General features: G+C 45.0%; 1 protein-coding gene and 1 long non-coding RNA gene across 10 annotated transcripts in view; one reads left to right on the top strand and one right to left on the bottom strand.

The window, feature by feature from the left end:
• Nucleotides 1–26,699, top strand: part of fbxo31 (F-box protein 31) — a 61,469-nt gene that overhangs the window by 12,238 nt on the left and 22,532 nt on the right. For 5 of the 7 annotated variants that reach the window (XM_068048956.1, XM_068048955.1, XM_068048953.1 and 2 more), the window contains exons 2-3: nt 5,252–5,323; nt 18,331–18,407. In XM_068048956.1, coding sequence (XP_067905057.1) covers nt 5,252–5,323; nt 18,331–18,407 — 149 coding nt within the window. Of the gene's footprint in view, nt 1–3,561; nt 3,737–5,251; nt 5,324–18,330; nt 18,408–26,699 lie in introns of all 7 variants that reach the window. The other 2 variants (XM_068048957.1, XM_068048958.1) reach the window with 1 other exon arrangement.
• LOC137378665 (uncharacterized) overlaps nt 22,272–26,699 on the bottom strand; it is a 41,333-nt gene continuing 36,905 nt past the window's right edge. For 2 of the 3 annotated variants that reach the window (XR_010976639.1, XR_010976638.1), the window contains exon 4: nt 22,272–23,070. This is a non-coding gene — a long non-coding RNA (uncharacterized lncRNA). The remainder of the gene's footprint in view (nt 23,071–26,699) is intronic. The other variant, XR_010976637.1, reaches the window with a different exon arrangement.

Below are 26,699 nucleotides of genomic sequence, written 5' to 3'. Positions count from 1 at the left end.
GCTGTGCTTAGGGTAGGTACGTCACCTGGCTTGCTTCTCAGGTTGCTAAAGGAAGTGTGAATGGAGATAGCGGAAGTACTTGTCATAATCTTCCAATCTTCCCTGGATGCAGGGGACGTGCCAGAGCATTGGAGAATGGCAAATGTGACGCCCTTCTTCGAGAAAGGGTGTAAGGACAGTTTTAGTAACTACAGGCCAGTTAGTTTAACGTCAGTGGTGGGTAAGGTTTTAGAAACAACAATCAGGCACTTGGAGAGGTTTGAGTTAATTAAGCAGAGACAGCACAGATTTGTAAGAGGCAGATCATGTTTGACGAATTGAATTTTTTGAAGTAGTAGTGAAGGTTTATGGGAATGCGGCAAATGTTTATATTGATTTTAAGAAAGTGTTTGATAAATTATCACATAAAAGGCTGGTTAGCAAAATTGAGGCTTATGTACTAGGAGGGTCAGTGTCCAGTTGGATATAAAAATTGGTTCAAGGACAGAAAGCAACAAGTCGTAAATGGTTGTTTTTCAGACTGGAGGATGGTAGACAGTGGTGTTCCCTAAGGGTCAGTGCTAGGACTACTGATTTTTTTTGCAATATATAAATGACTTGGTTCTCAAATACAGAGCAGCATTTCAAAATTTGCCAATGATGCCTAACTTGGTGTGGCAAATATTGAGGATGATACGAACCGCCTGCAGCAGGTCATAGGTTAGCAGAACAAGCTGACAAGTGGCAGATGGAATTTAATGCAGACAAGTGTGAGCTGATGTATTTTGGAAGAAGGTGGGGCAATATAGACTTAATGATGCAATTCTAAAGCGTGCAGGAACAGAGAGACCTGGGAGTGCATGTAAATGGATCTTTGAAGGTGACAGGACATATTGAGTCATAGTTATACAGCACGGAAACAGGCCCTTCGGCCCATCGTGACTGTGCTGGCCATCCAGCACCCATATCTAATCCCATATTCCTGCACTTGGTCCGTAGCCTTGTATGCTATGGCGTTTCAAGTGCTCATCTAAATACTTATTAAATGTTGAGGGTTCCTGCCTCTACCACCTCTTCGGGCAATGAGTTCCAGATTCCAACCACCCACTGGGTGAAAAATCTTTTCCTCAAATCCCCTCTAAACCTCCTGCCCCTTACCCTAAATCTATGCCCCCTGGTTCTTGACCCCTCCGCTAAGGGAAAATGTTTCTTCCTATCTAACCTATCAATGCCCCTCATAATCTTGTACACCTCAATCATGTCCTGCCTCAGCCTTCTCTGCTCCAAGGAAAACAACCCAAGACTTTTCAGTCTCTCTTCATAGCTGAAATGCTCCAGCCCAGGCAACATCCTGGTGAATCTCCTCTGCACCCTCTCCAGTGCAATTACATCCTTCCGATAGTGTGGTGCCCAGAACTGTACACAGTACTCCAGCTGTGGCCTAACTAGCGTTTTATATAGTTCCATCATAAACCTCCCTGCTCTTGTAGTCTATGCCTCGGCTAATAAAGGCAAGTATCCCATGTGCCTTCCTAACCACTTTATCTACCTGTGCTGCTGCCTTCAGTGATCTATGGACAAGTACACCAAGATCCCTCTGACCTGTACTTCCTAGGGTCCTACCATCCATTGTGTATTCCTTTGCCTTGTTAGTCCTCCCAAAATGCATCACCTCACACTTTTCAGGATTAAATTCCATTTGCCACTGCTCCGCCCATCTTACCAGCCCATCTATATCTCCCTGTAATCTAAGGCTTTCCTCCTCACTATTTACGACACCACCAATTTTCATGTCATCTGCGAACTTTCTGATCATACCTCCTATATTCACGTCTAAATCATTAATGTACACTGCAAACAGCAAGGATCCCAGCACCGATCCCTGTGGTACACCACTGGTCACAGGCTTCCAAACACAAAATCAGCCCTCGCCCATCACCCTCTGCCTCCTGCAACTAAGCCAATTTTGGATCCAATTTGCCAAATTGCCCTGGATCCCATGGGCTCTTACCTTCTTAACCAATCTCCCATGTGGGACCTTATCAAAAGCCTTACTGAAATCCACGTATACTACATCTACTGCTTTACCCTCATCTACGCATCTAGTCACTGCCTCAAAATTCAATCAAGTTAGTTAGACACGATCTCCCCCTGACAAAGCCATGCTGATTATCCCTGATTAATCCCTGCCTCTCCAAGTGGAGATTAATCCTTTGTGTCAGAATTTTTTCCAATAATTTCCCTGCCACTGATGTTAGACGCACCGGCCTGTAATTACCTGGTTTATCCCCGCTACCCTTCTTAAATAAACTTCTACCACTTGACCGGCTTCTTTCCCTAGGATTAGGTCCAGTACTGCCCCTTCTCTTGTAGAACTTTCCACATACTGGCTCAAAAAGCTCTCCTGTATGCATTTTAAGAATTCTGCCCCCTTTAAGCTTTTGCACTAAGACTATCCCAGTTACTGTTGGGGAAGTTGAAATCCCCTACTATTATTACCCTATTATTTTTACACCTCTCTGAGATTTGCCTAAATATCTGCTCCTCTATCTCTCTTCCTGACTGGAGACCTGTAGTACACTCCCAGCCAAGTGATTGCCTCCTTTTTGTTTTTAAGTTCTACCCCTATGGCCTCATTTGAGGAACCTTCTAAGATATCATCCCTCCTTACTGCAGTAATTGTGTCCTTGATCAATAGTGCAATGCCACCTCCTCTCTTAACCCTTCCCCTGTCGCACCAGACGATTCTATACCCTGGAATATTGAGCTGCCAGTCCTGTCCCTCCCTCAATCATGTCTCTGATAGCAATATCATAATCCCATGTGCTAATCAACGCCCTCAATTCATCTGCCTTACTAGTAAGACTCCTGGTATTGAAATAGATACAGTCCAACCTTGCAATTTTCACTTGTGACTTACCAGGTCTATATTTGCTCTGCCTTCCAGACAGACTCACTTTCTGTTCTATATCATCCCCTACTGTACCTCCACTCTGTATCCCATCCCCCTGCCAAATTAGTTTAACCCCCCCCCCCCCCGCCCCCCACCCCAAACAGCACTAGCAAACCTCCCAGCAAGGGTGCTTGTCCCATTCCTGTTCCCATTAACTGATGGTAGGACTAGGGGACAGATTGAAGGTTTTGGGTAAGAGGGATAGGGAGAATGAGAAGAAACACTTTTTTTAAGCAGTGAGTGGTAATGACCTGGAACAAGCTGCCCACAAGGGTGGAGGAAGTGGAGACAATAATTTGAAAAGGAAATTGGATGGGCACTTGAAGGAGATAAACTTGCAGAACTACGGGGATCAAGTGAGGGAGTGGGACTGACTGGATTGTTCTGTGGAGAGCTGGCATGGACTCGATGGGCCGAATGTCTTCCATCTCTGCTGTAAATGACTGAGACAACAAAACTAAAAGGAAAAAGCATACACCAATACAAGAAATAGCACTCATCCTGGTGAATGGGAGAGAGAAAAAGAACAGCAAAAGATGACAAAATAGAATATAAGAGTTGTAAAAATTGAATGAGAAGAAACTTGCAAGGGATATCAAAATCATTAACATTTTTAATAATTTTATCAGGAAAAAGATTGGTCAAGTGCAATGTGGCCCCTTGAAGACTAGTAATGGTGATATTGTCAAAGTAAATGAAGAAATGACGGACAAGTTGAATAATTATTTTGCGTCAGTAGAAGGGGTTAGCATGACAAACCTCTACCCTTCTCAACTGATAGTGAAAAACACCAGCAGTGGGCAGGTAAATGCTTTACAGGGGTTATATGTTGTAAACTGCTTTCCTCTGAATTATTTTGTTTGGACAGACAGTAGAAACACTGACAAGGAGATTGCAAACAGATGTCAGCTCTGGCCATTGGTTCATGGTGAGGATCAAGGTGTCTTGGTTAACTGGCTTCCACAATCACTCGCTTCACACTGAGCAAGTGGAACTAGAATTGGCCAGACACTCTGTTCTGCCAAGTTGCACCAAGGTCCGTCTTTCTTTCTGAAAGTCCAGAGATGTTCAACACTGCATTGTAGTGAGAGAGATCCTCAAAGTGTGAGCCAGGTATCCAGGATATTGATATCTTGAAAGTGACCATACACAAGTTAGATATAATGAGAGCGAGTGATCTGGCAAAACAGCATACCTGTGAATTCTACACGTGTTCTGAGTGAAGCAATCAGCACTCCTGAGTCCTAGTTTGCATAAATAAAATTCTGGAGGCAGTGGAAATACCAGTGTTTAAGCAATAAACAATCTCTCCCAAACTATAGCTTGGTTATATACACACACATCTTATTTGTGGAGTGTTAATTTTGTGGAACTCTGGCTTTAAAGCTTTTATATATCACATCAGTTATTGTATCAGCTTGATTTTAATTTTTCAATTCCAGTCTTTGAGAGGAGATGTAAATATACTGTTTTTTGCTGCTGATGGTTGACAGGTCACGGCATCAAAAGTTGTTTACAAAGTCAGCATAGAGGGGTCGAAGAATCGTTACCGTTTGATATAAATACGGGCAAATAAAGGCTGGAAACACTCAGCAGGTCAGACTGCACTATGAAAAGAAATGCCTTGACCAACCAGAGTCAACTTGACAACCAGTCAGCACCCTTTTCTCATGCAGTATAAATTTTCGTTCCTTTTGAAATTTGGCGTTCTTGCGTCTGTCCTAATAAGTGCAAGACGAAAAGCTTTGACAGCATATCTCTCTTCTCAGCAATATTAGGTTCTGTTTGTCAGAATGGTAGATAGAGGCAAATGTTGAGACCAAAAACTTCTGAACAAGGTCACAGAGTTCTGTGTTTTCATTCCCTGATAGCTGAGGACTGGACTACAAGTCTTAATACTGTATGTGGTACTGTACTACATATTAAGCAAGAATTTCAGATCATCGAGTAGATGTGTTTATATTTTCAGCTGTTGAGTGCAAAAAAAAATGAACTGACAAGTTATGCCCTGCTGGTTCAGTGGGTAATTGCTCCCCCAGTGTGGGACTAAACCTTACAGGCCAAAAGTGCCAGATTTCATCCCTGATTTGGAGCAACTATGGACTGGAAACACTAGTCAGCTCCTGATCTCTATTGATGACACCTGCTGAAAGATGCCAGTGTATGGATACTGCACAAGGATTGGATTGTGACCAGCTGTGATGATACCTATGGTTGACTATCCTCACTGAGCTCACTGTGTAGGGCAGCAGCAGCACTGTAAGGAGCTGAGGAAGCTTTAGACAGTCTTGACATCGCTTCTGATGTTTTTTTTTGTAGAATATGGAGTTTTGGAAAACATGCGGCGTTTGGAGACAGTGGGGATTGCGTGTCGTGATTTGTACATCAAACGTGAGTAGCAGTATCTCCAATTTTTAAATATTGATTTCTGTGCAAACTCTTCCTTGTCTTCTCTACAGGGTGCACCTTTCGATTTCTCCCGAGGGGCAACCTAGCAGGGAGCTGCTCATGTCACCCTCTGGGAATGCAGGCATCTTCCAGGGCACGTAGATCCATTCAGCTTGGGCAGATAGGTTGACCAGAGCCTCGGTTTTGACACAGATGCTGTTGTGATTCCACTGTGGATGTCGGTGGATGTGCCTCTTGAAGTGTATTGAAATGAGGGGCTATGGTTAAATAAAAACAAATGCTGGAAATACTCAGCAGGTCTGACAGCATCTGTGGAGAGAGAAGCAGAGTTAATGTTTCAGATCAGTGACCCTTCTTTGGAACTGTGGTTAAATACCTCCTTTTTGCTGGTTGGAACATTTGAGCTCGGGTGAGGAAACTTCCCAGCTGGAGCTCCTGCTTGACTAGAGTTTGGGGCAATCTCAATCCCAGTTACCCTGATGGTTGCCTGGAGCACAATACAACCTGTTGGAATTATACTGGATATAAACGGGTAACTTCCTGCAAGGATCAGTGAAGAACACAATGAAGCACTAAATGGTCAGACTTGCTCAGAGAGGTCATAACGACAGCTGATGTGGGAAATGCAAAAATATACACTTGTTGCATTAGGAGGTCTGTTCTGGGATTAAGGCTAAGGCATGTCATTATGGTAGTGTAGCAGGAGCTTTACTCTGTATCGAAACACGTGCTGTACCTGTCCTGGGAGTGTTTGAAGGGACAATGTAGAGGGAGCTTTACTCTGTATCTGCTGGGGCTAAATGGTAGCACACACTATTCGCAGGATAAAAATTCTGTAATATTACAGGTTAATTAGCAACAACAGTTGATACCAAGATTTTCTGCAGGCTCCTGGTCTTGTCCAGTTGGGCAGCAGTAAAGGAGGGTTTTGCTGATCCTGCTGCCTACACAGTGAAGACTGAGCTGAATGGATGGGACAGTGCAGCCAAAGTCCAAGACATTTCCTGTCCTCTTCAATCTGGCTCATGAGTTGGCATTATTTAGTTGTAGAATGGTAAAGATGTGAATACTTGAATGGTGCAACAGAATCATCCAGAGTGAAGGCACACATTTCATCTCAGCTGTTAGAACTGAATCTGTCAGGATGGAATTGTGCTGAATTCAAGGATTATCAGTAGATTGAATGGGAATCTGGGAGCACTGGTCTCACCGAGCTGTTTGTTTAGGTATTAATCCTCGGGTCAAATCAGGAAGGTTTGTGAAGTTGCTTCCCGACTATGAGAACGTGGAGCACCGGGATGTGTACACGTGCTGTATGTATGATGCTGGTTTGATATAATTGGAGTATTGCATGATGAGAATGAACTATCTGTCCCCTGTGTCTGCTCGCTTTGCTGCTGTGGTAGTAGGAGGTTTCTTTAACTGAGAACTGCAGGCTTGTCTGCTCATGTTACTGAAGTATTTGTTTGGTGGGAGGGGGGGGGGGAAATAAGTTTCTGTATTCTCCTTGTGGTTGCCAGTCCTTTCCTGCAGCCTGAACTTTAAGGTTAACTATCCATTGGCATGTTTACTTTGTTCAGTAACATATGTACAGGGAACAGTTGCAGTTACACAGTCATAGAATTGTACAATGGTTACAGCACAGAAGGAGGCCATTCGGTCTGATGTGTCCGTCCTGGCTCTCTGCTGTAGAAACTCAGCTAGTCTCACTCCCCTGTCCTTTCCCCATGGTCCTGAAATTGTTTCCCCCTTCAGGTGCTTACCAATTCCCTTTTGAGAGTCATTATTGAATCAGCCTGTGGTGTAGTGGTATTCTCACTGAACTAGTAACCCAGAGACCCAGGGTATTCCTCTGGGGACATGGGTTCAAATCTCACCATGGCAGATGGGGACATTTGAATTCAATTAACAAAAAATCTGGAATTAAAAGCTAGTCTAATGGTGATCTTGAAACCATTGTCGATTCTCACAAAAACCCATCTGATTCACTAATGGCCTTTAGGGAAGGAAATCTGTTGTCCTGACCTAGTCTGGCCTACATGTGATTCCAGACGCGCAGCAATGTGGTTGACTCTATGAATGTCCTCTGAAATGCCCTAGCAAGCCATTCAGTTCTACGTAACCTCTAAAATGTCGATAAGGAATGAAACCGGATGGACCACCCGGCATCGACCTAGGCACAGGAAACAACAACAGCAAACCCAGTCCTGTTGACCCTGCAAAGTCCTCCTTACTAACATCTGGGGGCTTGTGCCAAAGTTGGGAGAGCTGTCCCACAGATTAGTCAAGCAACAGCCTGACATAGTCATACTCACGGAATCATACCTTACAGACAATGTCCCAGACACGACCATCATCATCCCCGGGTATGTCCTGTTCCACCGGCAGGACAGACCCACCAGAGGTGGTGGCACAGCAATATACAGTTGGGAGGGAGTTACCCTGGGAGTCCTGAACATCGACTCTGGATCCCATGAAGTCTCATGGCATCAGGTCAAACATGGGCAAGGAAACCTCCTGCTGATTACCAACTACTGCCCTCCCTCAGCTGATGAATCAGTACTCCTCCATGTTGAACACCATTTGGAGGAAGCACTGAGGGTGGCAAGGGCACAGAATGTACTCTGGGTGGGGGACTTCAATGTCCATCACCAAGAGCGGCTCAGTAGCACCACTACTGACCGAGCTGGCCGAGTCCTAAAGGACATAGCTGCTAGACTGGGTCTGTGGCAGGTGGAGAAGAAACCAACAAGAGGGAAACATATACTTGACCTCATCCTCAGCAGTCTGCCTGCCGCAGATGCATCTGTCCATGACAGTATTGGTAGGAGTGACCACCGCACAGTCCTTGTGGAGACGAAGTCCTGTCTTCGCATTGAGGATACCCTCCATCGTGTTGTGTGGCACTACCACCGTGTTGAATGAGAGAGATTTCGAACAGATCTAGCAATGCAAAACTGGACATCCATGAGACACTGTGGGTCATCAGCAGCAGTAGAATTGTACTCAACCACAATCTGTAACCTCATTGCCCGGCATATCCCCCACTCTACCATTACCATCAAGCCAGGAGACCAACCCTGGTTCAATGAAGAGTGCAGGAGGGCATGCCAGGAGAAGCACCAGGCATACCTCAAAATGAGGTGTCAACCTGATGAAGCTACAACTCAGGACTACTTGCATGCCAAACTGCATAAGCAGCATGCGATAGACAGAACTAATTGATCCTATAACCAACGGATCAGATCTAAACTCTGCAGTCCTGCCATATCCAGTCATGAATGGTGGTGGGCAATTAAACAACTAGCAGGAGGAGGTGGCTCCACAAATATGTCCTTCATCAATGATGGAGGAGCCCAGCACATCAGTGCAAAAGATAAGGCTGAAGCATTTGCGACAATCTTCAGCCAGAAGTGCCAAGTGGATGATCCATCTCTGCCTTCTCCTGAAGTCCCCAGCATCACAGATGCTAGTCTTCAGCCAATTCGATTCATTCTGCATGATATCAAGAAATGACTGAAGGCACTGGATACTGCAAAGGCTATGGGCCCTGAAAACATTCCGGCAATAGTACTGAAGACCTGTGCTGCAGAATTTGTTGCTGCCCAGCCAAGCTGTTCTAGTACATGGCATCTATCCAGGTGCAGCACGCAATTAGGAAGACTAATGGTATGTTAGCTTTTATCACAAGGATTTGAGTACAGGAGTAGTGGTCTTGCTTCAATTGTATAGAATCTTGGTTAGACCACACTTGGAGTACTGTGCGCAATTTTGGTCCCCTTACCTTAGGAAGGATATTATTGCTATGGAGGGAGTGCAACGAAGATTCACCAGACATGTCCCCAGGATGGCGGGACTGTCCTATGCAGAGAGATTGGGCAAAACTGGGCCTGTATTCAGTAGCATTTCGAAGAATGAAAGGTGATCTCATTGAAACCTGCAAAATACTTAGAGATAGACAGGGTAGATGCAGCTAAGATGTTTCCCCTGGTTGGGGAGTTTAGAACCAGGGGACACAATTTCAAAATAAGGGGGAAGCCACTTAGGGCAGAGATGAGGAGAAATTTCTTTACTCAGAGGGTTGCGAATCTTTGGAATTCTCTACTTCAGAGGGCTGTGGAAGCTCAGTCATTGAGAATTTTTAAAGCAGAGATTGAAAAATTTCTAAATACAAATGACATAAGGGGATATGGGGTTAGTGTGTGGATGATCATCCAGGATCATATTGAATAGTGGGGCAGGCTCGATGGACTGAATGGCCTATTTCTGCTCCTATGTTCCTACCCGGCAATGTGGAAAATTGCCCAGGTATTAAAGCCTGGCTACCCAACCTGAACCCGACGAGACCTGACTACACGTGTTGGCTTCGGGTCGGGTCAATATTCAGTGTCCAGCATTCGGGCTCGGGTCGGGCTGGACAGTGCTGCTTCTGGGAAGTCACGCGATCGGGTTTCCACATGATTTCCCACAACTCCATCTGCAGGAATAGCCTGCTGCTGGAACGGATGAATGATATTGGGGTCGGGTCAAGCGCAAAAAAACAAATTGAAGGACTCGAGTCCAGGTCAGGTTCGGGTTGGCTGTTGTCGGGTCGGGTTTTAATTTTATACCCGAGCCAGGCTTTACCAGGTATGTTCTGTATGCAAACAGCAGTACAAATCCAACCTGGCCAATTACCGCCCCATCAATCTACTCTCCATCAGTAAAGTGATGGAAGGTGTCGTCAACAGTGCTATCAAGCGGCATTTGCTTAGCTATAACAAATAGCAAATTGGATCCAAAATTGGCTTAGTGGCAGGAGGCAGAGGCTGATGGTTGTTGAGGGTTGTTTCTGCAAGTGGAAGCCTGTGACCAGTGGTGTACCGCAGGGATCGGTACTGGGACCCTTGCTGTTTGTAGTGTACGTTAATGATTTAGACGTGCATATAGGAGGTATGATCAGTAAGTTTATAGATGACACGAAAATTGGTGGTTTCATAAATAGTGAGGAGAAAAGCCGCCTTAGATTACAGGACGATATAGATGGGCTGGTAAAATGGGCAGAGCAGTGGCAAATGGAATTTAATCCTGAGAAGTGTGAGGTGATGCATTTTGGGAGGACTAACCAGGCAAGGGAATATACAATGGGTGGTAGGACCCTAGGAAGTACAGAGGGTCAGAGGGACCTTGGACCTTGTCCATAGATCACTGAAGGCAGCAGCACAGGTAGATAAGGTGGTTAGGAAGGCATATGGGATACTTGCCTTTATTAGTCGAGGCATAGAATATAAGAGCACGGAGGTTATGATGGAGTTGTATAAAACGCTAGTTAGGCCACAGCTGGAGTACTGTGTACAGTTCTGGGCACCACACTATAGGAAGGATGTGATTGCACTGGAGAGGGTGCAGAGGAGATTCACCAGGATGCTGCCTGGGCTGGAGCGTTTCAGCTATGAAGAGAGACTGAAAAGTCTAGGGTTGTTTTCCTTGGAGCAGAGAAGGCTGAGGGGGGACCTGATTGAAGTGTACAAGATTATGAGGGGCATTGATAGGTTAGATAGGAAGAAACTTTTTCCCGTAGCAGAGGTGTCAATAACCAGGGGGCATAGATTTAAGGTGAGGAGCAGGAGGTTTAGAGGGGATTTGAGGAAAAAGTTTTTCACTCAAGGTGGTTGGAATCTGGAACTCACTGCCTGAAGGCGTGGTAGAGGCAGAAACTCTCACATCCTTTAAGTATTTAGATGAGCACTTGAAATGTCATAGCATACAAGGCTATGGGCCAGGTGCTGGCAAATGGGATTAGAATAGTTCGGTGCTTGATGGCCGGCACAGACACGGTGGGCGAAGGGCCTGTTTCTGTGCTGTATGACTCTGAATAACCTGCTCAGTTTGGGTTCCGCCAGGGCCATTCAGCTCCTGACCTCATTACAGTCTTGGTTCAAACATGGACAAAAGAGCTGAACTCGAGGTGAGAGTGACTGCCCTTGACATCAATGTAGCACTTGATCGAGTATGGCATCAAGGAGCCCTAGGAAAACTGAAGTCAATGGTAATCGGGGAAAACTCTCCACTGGTTGGAGTCCTACCTAGCGCAAAGAAAGATGGTTCTGGCTGTTGGAGGTCAATCATCTTTGCTCCAGGTGATCACTGCAGGAGTTCCTCAGGGTAGTGTCCTGGGCCCAACCATCTTCAGCTGCTTCATCAATGACCTTCAATTATACGATCAGAAGTGGGGATGTTCACTGCTGATTGCACAATGTTCAGCACCATTCGTGACTCCTCAGATACTGAAGCAGTCCGTGTAGAAATGCAGCAAGACCTGGACAATATCCAGGCTTGGGCTGAAAAGTGGCAAGTAACATTTGCACCTGACAAGTGACAGGCAATGACCATCTCCAACAAGAGAGAAACTCTCCTTGACATTCAATGGCATTACCATCGCTGAATCCCCAACTATCAACATCCTAGGGGTTACCATGGACCAGAAACTGAACTGGGGTAGCCATACAAATAGCATGGCTACAAAAGCAGGTCAGAGGCTAGGAATCCTGCAGCGAGTAACTCACCTCCTGACTCCCCAAAGCCTGTCCACCATCTACAAGGCACAAGGCAGGAGTGTGATGGAATACTCTCCACTTGCCTGGATGGGTGCAGCGCCAACAACACTCAAGAAGCTCGACACCATCCAGGACATAGCAGCCCGCTTGATTGGCACCCCATCTACAAACATTCACTCCCTCCACCACTGACGCACAGTGGCAGCAGTGTGTACCATCTACAAGATGCACTGCAACAATGCACCAAGGTTCCTTAGACAGCACCTTCCAAACCCACGACCTCTACCACCTAGAAGGACAAGGGCAGCAGATGCATGGGAACACCACCACCTGCAAGTTCCCTTCCTAGCCCCACACCATCCTGACTTGGAACTATATCGCCGTTCCTTCACTGTCGCTGGGTCAAAGTCCTGGAAGTCCCTTCCTAACAGCACTGTGGGTGTACCTACCCCACATGGACTGCAGCGGTTCAAGAAGGCAGCTCACCACCACCTTCTCAAGGGTAATTGGGGATGGGCAATAAATACTGGTATAGCCAGTGACGCCCACATCCCAGGAACGAATAAAAATTAAATTCCAAGTCTTTTGTCACCTGCAAATTTTGAAATTGTCCCCTAAACACGCAAGTCTAGGTCATTAATATAGATCAAGAAAAGCAGTGGTCCTAGTACCAACCACCAAATATCTTCCTCCATTTCACCACCACTGTTTCCTGTCACTCAACCAATTTCGTATCCATGCTGCCACTGACCCTTTTTATTCTCTGGGCTTTAACTTTGCTGATATGTTATGTAGCACTTGACCAAACATTTGAAAGTCCATTTTCATGACATCAACTGCATTGCCCTCATCAATCATCTGTTACCTCATCAAAAAACTCTGTCAAGTTCATGAAATATGATTTGCCTTTTTTGCCTTCAACAAATCTGTGCTGGCTTTTCTTAATTCACCCACCTTTGTCCAAGTGACTGTTAATTTTGTCCCAGATTAACGTTTCTAAAAGCTTTCCCAGAACTGAGGTTGAACTGCTTGGCCTATAGTCCTTACGCACCATTTTGAACAAGGATGTAACATTTGCACTTCTTCAGTCATAGAGTCATAGAGTGATACAGCACTGAAACAGGCTCTTCGGCCCACCGAGTCTGTGCCGACCAACAACCACCCATTTATACTAATCCTACATTAATCCCATATTCCCTATCACATCCCCAGCATTCTCCTACCACCTACCTACACTAAGGGCAATTTACAACGGCCAATTTACCTATCAACCTGCAAGTCTTTGGCTGTGGGAGGAAACCGGAGCACCCAGCGGAAACCCACACGGTCACAGGGAGAACTTGCAAACTACAACCAGAACTGAACCCAGGTCGCTGGAGCTGTGAGGCTGCGGTGCTAACCACTGTGCCACCCCTGTGTTGGCACTCCTGTATCTCGGAAGGATTGGTAGATTTTGGCCAGTGTGTCCACAATTTCCTCCCTTATTTCCCTCAGTATCCTTGGAGGCATCTCATCTGTTCCTGGTGGCTTATCAACTTTAACTACAGCCAGCTTTTCTTATACTTATTTATTAGTTTTAGCCTCTCCAGTGTTTCAACTACCTCTTTTTCACTGACTTTGGCAGCATCTTCTTGCTTGAAGTACTCATTTAGTACCTCAGCCATACCCTCTGACTCCATGCGTGAATCCCTTTTAGGTCCTTACTAGGCCCCACTCCTTTTACCACCCTTTTACTATTTGTGTGTTATGCAGGCCCCCACCTGCCAAGAATGAGGCACATTGGTTTTGTCATATGAACATTGATTTTAAACTGTTGCTGGAGCGAGGAAATGACTTGAACAGATCAGCCATGGCTGGAAAAACATTTGCATACTAACAAACCGTGCTTGTGTAGACAAAGGACCATTCCCTGACACATTCAACCCACAATGGATGTTGATCACAGGACAGTGAGAGGGTGGGGAAGCGCATTCCAGGGCCTGCTGGGGTGATACAATCCACAGGGGCCAGGACTGGTTGGACCAGCTGGTCACATGACTAACTGGCTGTTCCAGGTGTTTTTGAACTCGCCACAGAGAGTTTGAACTCCAAGACTATTTGCTCATGGACTGAGAAAATCTCTCCTGCCTGCTCCCATCTTTCTCACAAGCCTCTGAATCCACTGAAGACACATGAATCCCAAGAGAGAAAAGTCTCCTACAGCGAACAAGGTTTAAGAAGAATACTGGGTCCCAATGAAAAGCAAGCTCTACCTACAATCAAGGACTATAGTGAGCTCGAAGAACCATAACACAAATTCTTCAGATGTTGCTTCAAACTTTTAAACTTTATTTTCCTTCTCTTTTCTGTCTCTATCTGCATGTGTGTATCGCGTATACATGCTAGCGTGGGCGCGTCATGTATCTGTAGGTGTCAACCAAATTAGAGTTTAAGTTCCAAGTTTAATAAATTTCAACTTTTCTCCTTTAAACCTAAGAAAACCTGTTTGTGCTGGTTTCTGTGCCTTGTAATTGGAAAGCAGTGAACAAGGATTCACCAAGGGGGTGCTAAAAACATGGTGTGTTTAAAATTAAACCCTGTTACGGTAAGACCAGGTGAATGCTCACGGACCCCTAGACACTTTTCTCACCGGATCATAACATATGCCTATTGAAGACTTTGGGATTAGCTGCCAGACTCTTCCCATACTCTCTCTCTGCCTCTCATTCCTTTTCACTTCCCCTCCAAACTTTCTATATTCAGCCTGATTTCACAATTGTATTATCAACCTGATGGCTGTTATACAAACACTTTTTCTGCTTTTGCTTACACTCTATCTCTTTTGTCATTCAGGGGGTTCTGGCTTTGGTTACCCTACCTTTCCCCCTCGTGGGAATGTATCTCAACTGTATGCAAATCATCCCTTTAAAGGCAGTCCATTGTTTCACTGCAGTTTTGCCTGCCAATCCTTGATTTTCAGTTTACCAGAAATAGATCTGAACTCACCCTGCTGAAATTGGCTGCTTTCCAATTAAGTATTTTTTTACTGCAGATTGCTCCTTGTCCTTTTTCATAGCTAATCTAAACCTTGTAACACTATGATCACTGTTCTTTAAATGTTCCCCCTACTCATCCTTGATCCACTTGGGCCCATTTCATTCCTCAGAACCAGATCCAGCAATGCCGCCTTCTTCGTTGGACCGGAAATATACTGGTCAAGAAAACTCTCCCCAACACACTTCAAAAACCTGTTTCCCCCTTTCTGTCCTTTACACTGTTACTATCCCAATCTATATTAGGATAATTAAAGTCCTCCATTCTTACTACGTTGTAGTTTTTGCATCTCCCTGTAATTTCCTTGCAAATTTTTTCCTCTATATCTTTCCCACTAGTTGGCATATAGAATGCACCCAATAGTGTTCTGGTACCTCTATTGTTTCTTAACTCTAACCAAATAGATTTTTGTCCTTGACCCTTCTGGGGCATTGTCTCTTTCCAGCACTATAATATTCCCCTTAATCAATACTGCCACCCCTCCTCCTCCTTCCTTCCCTAACTTTCCTGAACAACTTGCATCCGGGAATATCTAGTTCCCAGTCCTGCACCTTTTTTTTGCGCCAGGTCTCCATTATTGCCAGACATTATATTCCCATGTGGTTTTTTGCACCTGAAGCTCCCCAACCTTATTTACTATGCTTTGTGTCTACATATGTGCACTAGAAATTAATTTAGACCTTGGTGCATTCCCTCTTATTCTGACCCCACCTCATACCTTATTGTTTCTTACTCCTGTGCTAGCTATCTCTCTCAATCTTTTGTGCACCTTTATTTCTTTCTAATGCTACATCCTCGTTACCCTTCCCTGCCAAGGTAATTTAAACCCTCCCCAACAGCACTAGCAAAATGCCTCGTGAAGACATTGATCCCGTCTGTTCAGGTGCAACCAGCTCAGTTTGTACAGATCCCACCTTCCCCAGGACTGATCCCAATGTCCCAGAAATCTAAAGCTCTTCCTTCCAGCCACGCACTCATCTGCTCTAGAAATAGGAGGAGGATATACGCACTGGCATCAGAGATTCCTACCTTTTTAAGGTCTTGCTAGCTTTCCCAGCTCCCTAAAATCTGCTTGCAGGACCTCATCCCTCTTTCTGCCTAGGTCTTTCTGCTACCAATATGGATCACGACCTCTGGCTGTTCACCCTCCCCACTGAGTGCTCTGCAGCCGCTCATTGATATTCTTAACCCTGGCACCAGGGAGGAAATATGCCATCCTGAATTTGCTTCTGTGGCTGCAGAAATGCTTGTCTGTTCCCCTAACAATAGAATCTCTAGAGCTTAGCCAGCCCTGTGCAGCTGAGCCACCCATGGTGCTGTAGACTAGGCTCTGGCTGCACTCCCCAGATGAAACATCATTCTCATCAGTATTCAGAATTTGTTAGAGAACGAGAGGCACTCGGGACTCCTTCACTACTTGCTTGGTCCTCCCTGACTGCCTGGTGGTCACCTATTCCCTCTCTGCCTGCACATTCTGAGGTTGTGGGTCGACCACATCCAGAAATCTGCTATCCACGTAGCCCTCAGCCTCGCAGATGTACTGTGGTGATGGTAGCTGCTACTTAAGTTCTGAAACCCAGAGCTCAAGCTGCTCCAATTGATGACACTTTCTCTGCATGTAATTGTCCAGGACACGAGGAGAATCTTGGAGTTCCCACATGGGATTGAGCTACCGTCTTGCCCTATTTATTAAACTAACTAAACTTAACAAATAAACTAAAGATTTATTAAATACTTGTATAAAAGAAAACTCACCAGCTACTCACCAATCAGCACCCTCCCTTTTGCTGATATGAACATACAAATTTTTTTAATTCATTCATGAGCTGTGGGTCCCACTGGCTAGGCCAGCATTTATTGCCCATCCCTAATTGCCCTTGAGAAAGTGGTGGTGAGCTGCCACCTTGACCTGCTGCAGGAGTAGGCCACGTGGCCCCTCGAGCCTGCTCTGCCATTCAATAAGATCATGGCTGATCTGATTGCAACCTCAACTCCACATTCCCATCTACCCCCAATAACCTTTCACCCCCTTGCTTATCAAGAATCTATCCACCTCTGCCTTAAAAATATTCAGAGACTCTGCTTCCACTGCCTTTTGAGGAAGAGAATTCCAAAGACTCACGATCCTCTGAAAGAAATATTTTTTCCTTATTTCTGTCTTAATGGGCGACCTCTTATTTTTAAACAGTGACCCCTAGTTCTAGATTCTCCCACAAGGGGAAACAACATTTTCACAACTACCCTGTCTGGACGCCTCAGGACCTTGCATGTTTCAATCAAGTCGCCTCTTATTCTTCTAAACGCCAGCGGATACAAGCCTAGCCTATCTAACCTTTCCTTGTAAGACGACCTACCCATTCAACTCTGATGTCACGTTTAGTTTTTTTTTAAACCTCACTCTGCTCTCTCTTGCTCAGTCTATGGAACTCTGATGCTGGTTATCTCTCCGGATGAGCAGTACTACTGGGTGAAAGCTGAAATCCCAGGGGGTACCGTACTGACAGATGATCTGGAAATTGGCAGAGAAATTGCTCAGATTGAGCAGGGGAATGGGATGAGCAATGAAGAGGCCAACAGCAGTTGCAAGTTGGATATTATGGTGTTGGCCCAGAAATGCACATGCTCCTGCAGGGACTGGTCTCAGAGGCTGTTTGTATCTAGTTGTGAGGAGAGTTCAGAGCTGCAGACTGTATTGTACTACAGATTGCTTGAGTTAAAAGGTTTAGTTCTGGGGGTGGGGGCATGGCTTTGTGGTCTGATAATGGGCTAGTAATAATTGCAGAATGTGAGAAGATCAGATGCTGTGATCCCTCTAAATTTTCTTTGTGCCTGGCCTGTATTTCAGTGTGTGATACCTTTCAATGTTTTTGCACGAAGGGGAGCATTGATCACTTGCTTGTATTGCTGTTATAGAGCAGAGCTGTTTGTGTGAAAATTTACCTTACAATCTGATGCTTTAAGTTGTGCCCTTATTATGTGATTACTGATGAAATAAAACCTTAAAAAAAGTCAGTCATATTGAAACCCTGCTTGTAGATGGGACTCTAAGCATCAAATTGAATAGTAATTTTGCTCCATATTAACCATTTGGCAAAAGTTAATAGCACTGAAGGGTGTGACACTGGACTGAGATTTTCAGCTGTTCTACATTGAGCTTCACTTACACTTATTTGAATGGGGCTAATTGCACTTTATGGATGGTGTGATTTAACTGTGTGCACTATGGTGCCTACAGGTCTACTTGGCTGATACCAGACCTGTAACCCACCAGATCACTCTTCCCTCAAATTTCCCACTGATCCCAACTCCTCCTATATCCAGCTTAACGGGCTAAGACTGTGCCTCGTTTTGGAGTTAGAGGCTTAGTCTGATCGCAGTGTGAATGTGGGCTGTTGAAAGTAGTTCTGCTATTTGTTGCAGTGCTCCACCCTTACCGTAACATCCTGGGCTTGTGGCAACCGGACATTGGACCCTATGGAGGACTGCTTAACGTGGTTGTAAGTAACAGACTTTTAAAGCTTTGTGTTATATTTTGGTTCTGTTTAAACAGAACCATTTGGGATGCATTTTAGGTTTTGTCGTGAATGAAGTCCGCTCACTATCTTATTCCTGCATCGAAACCCAGATATCGCCAGTGTCTGTGGGACATGTACACAGAAGATTCAGAACTTTGTAGTTCAATTTCTGTGATTATAAAATGTTCCTTTAAAATCTTGTACAGTGTGATTGTACTGCTCTGAGTGGAGGTTATGGGCACTGTTGTCAACCCTGTGAGGAGGGGTCATTACCCCTGTTTTCACTGACCTACATTGGTTCTCAGTCTGGCAATGTTTGATTTTTAAAATTCTCATCCTTGTTTCCAAATCCCGCATTATCTTTGCAATATCCTTCACCCTTCGGAAAACTCTGCGCTTGTCCAATTCTGCCCTTTTGCACATCCCTGATTTCCTTCACCTCGCCACTGGTGGCCTGGATTTCTCCATTATTGTGCATGTGTGCGGACTCCTGCAGTTGCTGTCACTTTTAGTATCTTCATGATGGTGAACCCTGACAGTTTCGCCATCATTACCACTGCAAAATCCAGGTGATTGATTCAGGCACATTTCTAAAGTTAGGTTTTAGGAATTGAATTCAGAAACTAGGTAAAACCCAGAACATTTCTTAAGTCAAAAACAGAAAATGGTGGAAATACTCAGCTGGTCAAACAGCATCTGTGGAGAGAAAAAGAGTTAATGTTTCAGAGCTGTGACCTTACTTCAGAACTGGGAGACGTTAGAAAGGTTTTGAGCAAGTGAAAGGGGAGGGGGTAAAACAACAAAAGGGAAGGTCTCTGATAGGGTAGAGGGCAGGAGGCATTAAATGGCAAAAGGTTTCATTGTACAAAGTCAAGTGAAGAAACAAGAGATGTGTCTGGATGAGGGGCAGAAGGCAGGATAGCAGCTGTCCGAACACAAAGTAAAGGGATTAAGAAAAGAATGGGGTGGGACGGGAACTAGCAAAAAAAAATAGGGGGCAGAGGTTATGGTTTAAGATTTTTGAACTCATTGAGTCTGGTAGGCTGTAAACTGCCCAGTCAAAAGATGAGCTGCTGCCCCTCGAGCTTGTGTTAAGTTTCATTGGAACACTGATGGGCCACAGAGGTCAGAGTGGGAGCAAGGTGGAGAATTAAAATGATAAGCGACAGGAAGCTTGGGGTCATGCTTGTGGACTGAACGGAGGTGACCTGCAAAGTGGTTTCCCAGTCTGTGTTTAGCCTCCCCAATGTTGAGGAGACCACGTTGTGAGCAGCGAATACAGTATACCGGGAGAAGTCACACACCATTTCTTTGGATAGGGTACCAACCAGAGCATCTGTGAGGCTAAGATTATGGCGGACAGCACGTACAGGGAGGTGGTCACACCGCAGGTAAGACTGCTCAGGCAGAAAGGGAATGGGTGACCACCAGGCAGAGAGTAGAACTAGGTAGGCAGGTAGTGCAGGAGTCCCCTGGGTCCATCTCCCTCTCTAACAGATTTTCCGCTTTGGATACTGTTGGGGAGATAGCTTCTTAGGGGAATGCAGCAAGAGCCAAGTCTGTGGTACCACGGGTGGCTCAGCTACACAGGAGTGGGATAGCTATAGTGATAGAGGATTCTATCGTAAGGGATACAGATAGGTGTTCCTGTGGCCGCAAACGTGACTCCAGGATGATTTGTTCCCTCCCTGGTGCTCGAGTTAAGGATGTCACGGAGCGACTGCAGGACATTCTAAAGGGGGAGGGTGAACAGTCAGAGGTCGTAGTTCACATTGGTACCAATGACATAGGTAGAAAGAGGGATAAGATCCTGCAACAAGAATTTAGGGAGCTAGGTAGCAGATTAAAAAGCAGGACCTCAAAGGTTGTAATCTCTGGATTACTCCCGGTGCCACGTGCTAGTGAGTATAGGAATAGGAGGATAGAGCAGATGAATGTGTGGCTGAAGAGATGGTGCAGGAGGGAGGGCTTTAGTTTCCTGGATCACTGGGTCTGCTTCTGGTGAAGGTGGGACCTGTACAAGTTGGACGGGTTGCACCTGAACCGGAATGGGACCAACATCCTTGTGGGAGGTTTGCTAGTGCTGTTGGGGAAGGTTGGGATGGAGAATGGAGGTACAGTAAGGGGTGATGCACAGCCAAATATAGAAGAGAAACGAAGTCAGCCTGAAAGGCAGAGCAAATATAGGCATGTTAAGGCACAAGTGAATAATGCAAGGCTGGATTGCATCTATTTTAACGCAAGGAGTCTTAGAAGTAAGGTAGATGAATTGGGGACATTGATTAACACATGGGAATATGATATTGCTGTAAGGAGGGATGATATCTTAAAAGGTTCCTCAAATGAGGCCACATGGGTAGAACTTAAAAATAAGAAGGGGGCAATCACTTTGCTGGGAATGTATTACAGGCCTCCAAACAGTCAGGAAGAGATAGAGGTGCAGATATGTAGGCAAATATCAGAGAGGTGTAAAAATAATAGGGTAATATGGGATTTCAACTTCCCCGATATTAGATGTCATAGAGTCATACAGTACTGAAACAGGCCCTTCAGCCCACCGAGTCCGTGCCGACCATCAACCACCCATTTATACTAATCCTATATTAATCCCATTTTTCCCTCTCACATCCCCACCTTCCCTCAATTCTCCTACCACCTACTTACACGAGGGGCAATTTTTTACAATAGCCAATTTACCTATTAACCCGCAAGTCTTTGGCATGTGGGAGGAAACCAGAGCATTCGGAGGAAACCCACGCGGTCACAGGGAGAACTTGCAAACTCCACACAGGCAGTACCCAGAACTGAACCTGGGTCGCTGGAGCTGTGAGGCTGTGGGCTAGGCTGAACTGGGATAGTCTTCGTGCAAAAGGCTTAAAGGGGGCAGATTTCTTAAAATGCATACAGGAGAGCTTCTTGAGCCAGTATGTAGAAAGTCCTACAAGAGAAGGGGCAGTACTGGACCTAATCCTAGGGAATAAAGCCAGACAAGTGGTAGAAGTGAGCATTTCGGGGATTGTGACCATAACTCTAACATTTAAGGTAGTTATGAAAAAGGTCAAAGATGGACCAGAAGTAAAGGGACTGAATTGAGGGAAGGCTGATTACAATATGATAAAACAGGATCTGGCCAAAGTGGACTGGGAGCAGCTATTTGTAGGAAAGTCGACATCAGACCAGTGTGAGTCATTTAAAAAGGAAATAGTGAGAGTTCAGGGCCAACATGTTCCCATAAAGGTGAAGGGTAGGACCGATACGTCCAGGGAACCCTGGATGTCAAGGGATATAGAGGATTAGATAAGGGAAAAAAAAAAGGAGGCTTATGGCAGATTCGGAACGCTGAAAATGGCGGAGGCCCGAGAGGAGTATAGAAAGTGTAGAGGGGCTACTTAAAGTAATTAGGAGAGTGAAGAGGGGACATGAAAAATCACTGGTGGTCAATATAAAGGAAAATCCTAAGGCGTTTTATGAGTATATTAAGGGTAATGTAACACAACTGAAGACACCTCAGAAGTAGATCATTAAATGTGATCCTGAATCAATGGCTTACTTATATACAAAGCAATTGGTTCTTGTGCTGTATGGATTTCCCTTGTCTTTGTTCCTATGTTTAAGGTACTGTTACAGCCGACTGCTCCAGTCAAAGCCCCCAATCAAAATATAAGATTCTGATTGTAGTGGGAGAAATGCACTGTTAATTCAATCCCGTCCCTCCACAGATCGCCTAACGTATCATTTTAAACTTTACAAATTAAAGAAGGACCTAGCCAAATTGTACCAACTATTAACCCCCAAATAAGGCTAACCAAGCCAGGTATCTTTAAATCAACAAATTAACTGTTTAATCAGAAAATCTAAATTCTTAAACACTACCAAGATATAAACAACATTTAAAATTGAAAAAATTAGAGTCCTTGCAGATTTACGCTCCTGCCGGATGTGGAAGGTTGCTTGAAGTCCTCACAGCCGTCCGATAGGGGGAAAAAAGGTTCTTCAACAGTAGAACAGTCCATAGTCTAATTCAGAAGTCAAAATTGTTGCTGCTTCTCCAGCGATGAATTTCAAAAATTAACAACTTGCAAACACTTTTTGATGCATCAATTTGGCTTTAGAATTTTTGAGGGATAAAAGATTGTCACAGTCTAACTTCCCTTCCTTCAGTTTAAATTATCAGAGATCTCTCTTTTGGCTTGAACTTTTAGAATTTTGAGAGAGAATAATAAATAATCAGACCAAGTTCTCTTCCTTCAGTTTAAATGGTCTGAGAGCCCTCCTTTCAGGTGCTGTCTGTCTGTTTCTCCAGTTAGAACAGCCTGTCTCAAGTAAAAATCCAGTTCAAAAAGATAATTGCAACACTGCATATCCGGTCCTTGGTCTCTGGCTGTTGCCGGGTAACCAGGATGCATTCTTTGAAGCTGGTGGTTCCCCCTCCGTGGGGTTGTATCCAGCAGCAACCAAAATGCACTTTAACTCCTGAGGCTTGTTGGTTCTTAAAACAGTACGGTTCCTTTTCCAGCCTTAAAGACGCACCGCATTCTTCCCGAAAAAAAAACTACAGGATCATAACAGTATTGACATTATTATGCTTTCAGACCAAAAGTTTGGGATTTTTGATCGAGAACATTCATGGTCTACCATGGGTCCCCTGTAAAATAAGACAATGGAGGATCAACTGTGTAATGTACCAGAGTGTTGTTTGTTTGTTGTTTCTAGCATCATTTTAAAATTTTTTTTTAAATTAATAAAACCTTTTGTCATTAAAATTACTTTAACTGTAGCTCTTAATTTATGACCATAAATTATGCTTCAGTCATGAAATCCTTGCTGAGGCCTAGATTTTTTTCTTAATTTAATAATGGTGGCGCAGTGGTTAGCACCGCAGCCTCACCGCTTCAGGGACCCGGGTTCAGTTCTGGGTACTGCCTGTGTGGAGTTTGCAAGTTCTCCCTGTGACCGCGTGGGTTTTCGCCGGGGGCTCCGGTTTCCTCCCACCGCCAAAGACTTGCAGGTGATAGGTAAATTGGCCATTGTAAATTGCCCCTAGTGTAGGTAGGCGGTAGAGAATATGGGATTACTGTCGGGTTAGTATAAATGGGTGGTTCTTGGTCGGCACAGACTCGGTGGGCCGAAGGGCCTGTTTTAGTGCTGTATCTCTAAATAAAAAAAAAAGAGGATAACCAGGGAAAAGGTAGGGCCCATTAGGGACCAAAGTGGCAATCTGTGTGTGGAGCCAGAGGACTTGGGTGAGGCTTTAAATGATTACTTTTCATCTGTGTTCCCTATGGACAAGGACGATGTAGGTATTAGAACATTACAGCGCAGTACAGGCCCTTCGGCCCTCGATGTTGCGCCAACCTGTGAAACCATCTGAACCTACACTATTCCATTTTCATCCATATGTCTATCCAATGACCCCTTAAAGTTGGCGAGTCTACTACTGTTGTAGGCAGGGCGTTCCATGCCCCTACTACTCTCTGAGTAAAGAAACTACCTCTAACATCTGTCCTATATCTATCACCCCTCAACTTAAAGCAAAGTCCCCTCGTGTTTGCCATCACCATCCGAGGAAAAAGACTCTCACTATCCACCCTATCTGACCCTCTGATTATCTTATATGTCTCTATTAAGTCACCTCTCCTCCTCCTTCTCTCCAACGAAAACAACCTCAAGTCCCTCAGTCTTTCCGCGTAAGACCTTCCCTCCATACCAGGCAACATCCTAGTAAATCTCCTCTGCACCCTTTCCAAAGCTTCCACATCCTTCCTATAATGCGGTGACCAGAACTGCACGCAATACTCCAGGTGCGGTCTCACCAGAGTTTTGTACAGCTGCAGCATGACCTCGTGGCTCCGAAACTCAATCCCCCTACTAATAAAAGCTAACACACCATATGCCTTCTTAACATCCCTATTAACCTGGGTAGCAACCTTCAGGGATTTATGCACCTGGACACCAAGATCTCTCTGCTCATCTACACTACCAAGAATCTTCCCATTAGCCCAGTACTCTGCATTCCTGTTACTCCTTCCAAAGTGAATCACCTCTCACTTTTCCGCGTTTAACTCCATTTGCCATCTCTCAGCCCAGCTCTGCAGCCTATCTATGTCCCTCTGTACCCTACAACATCCTTCGGCACTATCCACAAGTCCACCGACCTTCGTGTCATCCGCAAATTTACTAACCCACCCTTCTACACCCTCATCCAGGTCATTTATAAAAATGACAAACAGCAGTGGCCCCAAAACAGATCCTTGCGGTACACCACTAGTAACTAAACTCCAGGATGAACATTTGCCATCAACCACCACCCTCTGTCTTCTTTCAGCTAGCCAATTTCTGATCCAAAGCTCTAAATCACCTTCAACCCCATACTTCCGTATTTTCTGCAATAGCCTACCGCGGGGAACCTTATCAAACGCCTTACTGAAATCCATATACACCACATCCACTGCTTTACCCTCATCCACCTGTTTGGTCACCTTCTCGAAAAACTCAATAAGGTTTGTGAGGCACGACCTACCCTTCACAAAACCGTGCTGACTATCTCTAATGAACTTATTCTTTTCAAGATGATTATAAATCCTGTCTCTTATAACCTTTTCCAACATTTTACCCACAACCGAAGTAAGGCTCACAGGTCTATAATTACCAGGGCTGTCTCTACTCCCCTTCTTGAACGAGGGGACAACATTTGCTATCTTCCAGTCTTCCGGCACTATTCCTGTCGACAATGACGACATAAAGATCAAGGACAAAGGCTCTGCAATCTCCTCCCTGGCTTCCCACAGAATCCTAGGATAAATCCCATCTGGCCCAGGGGACTTATCTATTTTCACACTTTCCAAAATTGCTAACACCACCTCCTTGTGAACCTCAATCCCATCTAGCCTAGTAGTCTGAATCTCAGTATTCTCCTCGACAACATTTTCTTTCTCTACGGTAAATACTGACGAAAAATTCATTTAACGCTTCCCCTATCTCCTCTGATTCCACACACAACTTCCCACTACTATCCTTGATTGGCCCTAATCTAACTCTAGTCATTCTTTTATTCCTGATATACCTATAGAAAGCCTTAGGGTTTTCCTTGATCCTATCCGCCAATGACTTCTCGTGTCCTCTCCTTGCTCTTCTTAGCTCTCCCTTTAGATCCTTCCTGGCTAGCTTGTAACTCTCAAGCGCCCTAACTGAGCCTTCACGTCTCATCCTAACATAAGCCTTCTTCTTCCTCTTGACAAGCGCTTCAACTTCTTTAGTAAACCACGGCTCCCTCGCTCGACAACTTCCTCCCTGCCTCACAGGTACATACTTATCAAGGACACGCAGTAGCTGCTGCTTGAATAAGCTCCACATTTCGATTGTGCCCATCCCCTGCAGTTTCCTTCCCCATCCTACGCATCCTAAATCTTGCCTAATCGCATCATAATTTCCTTTCCCCCAGCTATAATTCTTGCCGTGCGGTATATACCTGTCCCTGCCCATCGCTAAGGTAAACCTAACCGAATTGTGATCACTATCACCAAAATGCTCACCTACATCTAAATCTAACACCTGGCCGGGTTCATTACCCAGTACCAAATCCAATGTGGCATCGCCCCTGGTTGGCCTGTCTACATACTGTGTCAGAAAACCCTCCTGCACACACTGGACAAAAACAGACCCATCTAAAGTACTCGAACTATAGTATTTCCAGTCAATATTTGAGAGATCAGGGAGGGGGATTGTGATATACTTGAACAAATTAGCCTTGACAGGAGGTTTTTGCGTGCTTAAAAGTGGATAAATTCTCAGGCCCAGGTGAGATGTATCCCAGGCTGCTATGTGAGGCAAGGGAGAAGATTGCAGGGGCTCTGACACAAATTTTCAAATCCGCTCTGGCCACAGGAGAGGTTCTGGAGGGCAGCGAATGTGGTACCATTATTCAAGAAGGGTAGCAGGGGTCAACCAGGTAATTACAGGCCAGTGAGTCCAGCATCAGTGGCAGGGAAACTATTGGAAAAAAATCTGAGGGACAGGATTAATCTCCACTTGGAGAGGCAGGGATTAATCAGGGATAGTCAGCATGGCTTTGTCAGGGGGAGATCATGTCTAACAAATTTGATTGAACTTTTCGAGGAGGAGACTAGATGTGTAGATGAGGGTAAAGCAGTAGATGTAGTCTACATGGATTTCAGTCAGGCTTTTGATAAGGTCCTGCATGGGAGATTGGTCAAGAAGGTAAGGGCCCATGGGATCCAGGGCAATTTGGCAAATTGGATCCAAAATTGGCTTAGT

Source organism: Heterodontus francisci, chromosome 17 (assembly GCF_036365525.1).
Source record: "Heterodontus francisci isolate sHetFra1 chromosome 17, sHetFra1.hap1, whole genome shotgun sequence".
Lineage (NCBI taxonomy): Eukaryota > Metazoa > Chordata > Chondrichthyes > Heterodontiformes > Heterodontidae > Heterodontus > Heterodontus francisci.
This window is presented reverse-complemented; position numbering and strand designations above follow the sequence as displayed.